Genomic DNA, 4735 nt, shown 5'->3' with positions numbered 1-4735 from the left:
AATACATAAAACAAAAGAGGAGAAAAAAGACATTTGACTTTTCCTCTTCTCACCTTGTCCACTCACATTGCAAGCTTTACTTTTCATTTTGTTTCATATCTTTTATATTCCTAAAAATAAAAAGAAATGAAACAATTGCATCATAATTTTATAGTAGTAAATAATGTGAAACTATATACCCTTAGATGTTAAAATCTCCAAAGAAAAGAAAAACAAAGAGACAAAGAGAAGGAAAAATATGTGTTGACTAAATCTTAAAAATAAGTCAAACATAATTAACATGCTTTGGTCAAATGCTTTTATTATTTAAAAAAGAAAAATGCAGTGTCAACTAATTTTAAGGATCAATTAGAATTTAACATACAATTAATCGATCATTGAACAAATAACAATAGGTGATTATTATAAAAGTGGCTGCTTTTTGCATATTGAATTCCCAACAAACAATTACAAGAAGGCCATTAAAGGGGGATTTGAGGTCTTTGATTTGAACCAATCATTCTACCTACCACGTATGCAAATTCATGTTCGCATGTATTTTTTTTAGCCTTTCACATGTATAAATCTTTTATATATATATATATATATATATATATATATATATATAGTTTGTTGAGTGTGTTAATAAAATGTATGGCTTGAAATACATGAAGTGTTCGAATGAATGCATATCTAACGTCGTCTTCACCACTAAAGACGTATGGCTAAATTAAAGTCCAACTAACACCCTATACCCTTACAACTACTTTAAAAATAAATTAGTCGAGTGTAAATAATAAATATTATATGCAAGGTATAGGAAGAACAAAAGAAAAAAAAAAAAAAACCAATTACACTGTTTGAAACACAGCGGGCGTCTGCTCTGCTCTGCCGGGAGCCTTGGCTCCCTACAGCTCTAGCCGCTCGCTGTAATAGCTTGCTTCTCGGGCAATACTAAACAAATTAACAGAAAAAATTAGTAAAAATAGCAGTTTAATCCAAATAAAAAGAAAGAAAAAAAAGGGAATACATGAGTCTTGTGGGTAGTTGTTCCTCTGTTAGATATATAATTATAACTCCATGGAATACAGTTTGTGCCAAGCAATAATTGTGAGAAAACCACCATAGTAATATCTCCTGCCTACCTAATACCTATAGCGTTTTTACAATATAATGTTTTTTTTTTTTTTAATAATGTTTTTGAAAATGTTTTGTTTTATAATGTTAAAAGAGTTCTAAACAGACTAAATAATAGTCTTTATAAATACATTTATATCAAGAAAAATAAATAATTTTTACTGTTACCCAAATTTAGTGATTTGGGAGAAGTGTACTTTGTGCCTACAAATTTTGATTTTTGTCCCTTTACAAGTTTGTTTGCTTATTCAAATTCCTTGATTTATGCATTAACCCTTTATTGATTATTTTTTCCCCTTCTGAGAATCCATATATTGATTTTTAGAAAGCAAAATTTTTGCCATATATTATATTACTGAACAGATATATAATTTTTTATTATTATTTAAAAATATTAATGAGAATATTTATTGAAACAGTAAAAAATATTAATGATATTATTAATTTTATTAATTATTTTAAAAAAAATTTGAAACCTTTATCGCATTGAAAGAGTGTTGATGAAATTATTCATTTTTTAAGTATTAAAAAACTGAAGAATATCATTAATTTCCCTTTTTTTTGCACACCAAGATATAATTTAGTGGTAAGTACATATATGACCTGACAAAAGATTCGGGTTCAAATCTCTATCCCCTAATACTCAAAAAAAAAAAAAAAAAATCAAACTTCCTTTTTTTTTTTTTTTTAAGAATTAACTTAAACTTCATCAATGTCTAAATTAAAAGAAAAATAAATTGTAAATCAATCAAAAATTTTTAAAAATGGATATGAAAAAGTATAATAGATATAGATATATAAATTTTTATATATAGTAAATTTTTTTTAAAATAGAAAAAATTAAAAAAAATATTAATAATAGATGTTAATGACATTGTTATTTTATTTGTTACTGTAAAATAATATTAATGATATCTTTAATTTCATTAATTATTAAAAAAAGGGAAGTAAAACATTTATTACTTGTTAATGAAAGAAAGTAAAACGTTAACGTGTTAATGACATTATAAATTTTTATTAGATGGTATAAAAAATTAATAATGTTCTTACGTTTATTAATGAGATTCAACTCCATCAATGTTTATCAATGATATTAAAAAAATAATTTATTTTAAAATTCAATAAATCTAAAATTTAGTGTACTTTTTATGGATTTTAAATTATTTCTTAATGTTCCATAATACTTATAGAAAATAGTTTATTCCAAAATACTTATTACATTTATGGTTTTAAAAAGTAAAAAATATTTTTTTTCCATATTTACTCTTTATACATGACCAATCATCATTACTTCAATTTAATAATTTTCTTAGAAAATTACTATTAAATTAAGGGTAATATAATTATTTTACTCAATAATTTATTATAACTTAAACAAATTTAATGATTTTCTTAAATGACATAGTACATTTTTTACAATTCCCTTTACACCATACAGATTTTTGAAACTTTGATTCTAATTAAATTTCAATAATACTAAAATATAAAGATGAAAAACATTTACACTTACGAGACAGTGACATAACATGCCATTTGTATGTAGAATCCGAATAAATCTAATATATATACACACACACACGAAAATTAAAGTAATGTGATAGAAAGAAGCATCTAATTGGGATTTTGGTTGTACTGAATACTGATAATGAAGGATCCAATGTCACGATTCACAACTGCCGTAACTGTTATGGTAAATGGCAATTTCTAAAAATCAAAACCATCAATTAGACTTTGTCTATTGAAACATGCAAAAATAACCTCTCTGCATTCCATTTATATGTATATATTTGAAAAATGCTATGAAGATACATTTTTTCTTGCCTCTTGTCTATTCACATTTCTTTTTCCTTATTAATTTTTAAGCTTGTTGACATTTCTCGCCTCTTCCTTCTATATTGAGCAAATTAAATTTCCCACAGATTGATGTTTGATTTCGCATCTTCGTCCCATTTATTTGTCTGGCTTACTAGAAAAATCAATGGCACATGTATACATATATATGAGAATGAATTAAATTCAGAACCAGAATTTATAATCCTCCAACTAAGAATTTTATTTTTCAATAGAAAAAATACAATAAAATAAAGATACCTCAACAACTCAATTAAATTAATAGAAAAAAAATCATAATTAAACTAATTAGTAGGTCTTACAAAAAACAAAGCAAGACAAAAAAGAAGCTAATAATCACACAGTAATGAAAATTACTAGTGTGAAAGCAAAATTATTATCCTAATTAGCTAAGGTAAAAGAGAAAGAAACAAGAAGCTGGCTAATTAGGGCTAACAAAGAGATAGAAATAGAATATGCTCCTCCAGATGGGGCTGGAGCTGCAAGATCAGGTTTTGTTGGTGCTGATCCACGTTCAGCTGAGGGTGGACGTACTGATCCTTTTGGAGCTTCTATTGGTGCTGGAGGTAGCTTTGGTGATGATTGTGGAGGACCAACTGCATTAAACAAAGCCAACAGTACCCAGAAACGAAAATTAAATGTAATTAAATTCATGAAATCTACGAGTCAAACTTTTAGCAGATACGAGTGTAATGTGATGTAATTAATTATATTTTTAGAGGTTTATGCATGTACCTGGTGCTGCATGTGAAGGAGGCATGGTTGAGACTGTATATACAGAAAATAATAATAATAATAAATACAGTATTAGTATAATTTTGAACAAGAACACATGCAGTAAAACTGGACGGGAAGAAACCCAGAAAAGGAAAAAAAATCAGCTTTACATACCGTTACAGTGACTAGGAGGAGTAGAAACCTTGCAATCTTTAGGCAAATCATAAGCTTTAGTAAGATTAATGTCTAAGTTCATATCGAGACTAGTCTTTAGTGCTTCACACACACATTTTGTATTAAAATGGAGAACAGATTCAAAACCAGCGCAGCATGAAGCATCTAATGGAGCTCCGCTTCCAGTCATATAAGGTAAGCAATCCACCATGTCATAAATAATGATCGAACAATCGACACCTGATGATGGTGATTCTGCAGGTGATTGTGCATCTTCGTAATGGCGGGAATGCGAACAGTTGGCTAGCAAGGCCAAGATCAAAGAAAAGAACAGAAATCTCATTTTAATGATTGAAGATGAAAGAAAAGTGTGAATACTGATGTTTGTTGATGTTCTTGCTTTTGTTTTTGTTCTTGTTCGTTTGTTTCTTTACTGTTTTCTATTTGGTTTTCAGTTTTTAAATAATGGAAGTGAAGATCAAAAGTGGTTTTGATTTAGTTTTGAATTTTAGAATTGAAAATCCAGAATCTCCTTTATATCTTTCGGTTATAGAGAGTTGTAAATCAGGTCAAGCAATGAAATAGGGATTCTTTTTAAACCAGACCTTGAAGTCAAACTCAGAATTATTAATCTTATAGCAATCTTGCAGAGAATATCCATTTCTCTCCATATAGAACTTCTGATCTTATAGAGATTATCCACTAAAATTAACCATGCTTGTCGCTGTATGAAAAAACGGATAGAATAGAAATATTGACAAAAGAAAAATCCTACAATGGCGGTTTGACTTTGACTGAGCAATAGACAGAGCAATCTGTGCATTGTTTTCATTTTGGTTTCAAATTGTAGTGACGTTCGACACAGATTATGGGCTGG

At 27.9% G+C, this 4735-nt stretch overlaps 1 protein-coding gene across 1 annotated transcript; it reads right to left on the bottom strand.

Moving 5' to 3' along the window:
- Positions 1-3144: 3144 nt before the first annotated feature.
- LOC105639020 (non-specific lipid transfer protein GPI-anchored 4) lies at positions 3145-4380 on the bottom strand. Its single transcript, XM_012222957.4, has 3 exons — positions 3859-4380; positions 3703-3735; positions 3145-3563 (listed from the first exon to the last, which is right to left on the bottom strand). The coding sequence occupies exons 1-3, from the start codon at positions 4199-4201 to the stop codon at positions 3349-3351; spliced, it is 591 nt and encodes a 196-aa protein (XP_012078347.1). The 5' UTR covers positions 4202-4380; the 3' UTR covers positions 3145-3348.
- Between the last annotated feature and the right edge of the window lie 355 nt (positions 4381-4735).

This window comes from Jatropha curcas, chromosome 9, assembly GCF_041381405.1.
Source record: "Jatropha curcas cultivar XTBG-Jc1 chromosome 9, XTBG_Jcur_1.0, whole genome shotgun sequence".
In the NCBI taxonomy this organism is placed as follows: Eukaryota; Viridiplantae; Streptophyta; class Magnoliopsida; order Malpighiales; family Euphorbiaceae; genus Jatropha; species Jatropha curcas.
The sequence above is the reverse complement of the archived record's forward strand: the minus strand, read 5'-3'. Positions and strand labels throughout refer to the sequence as shown.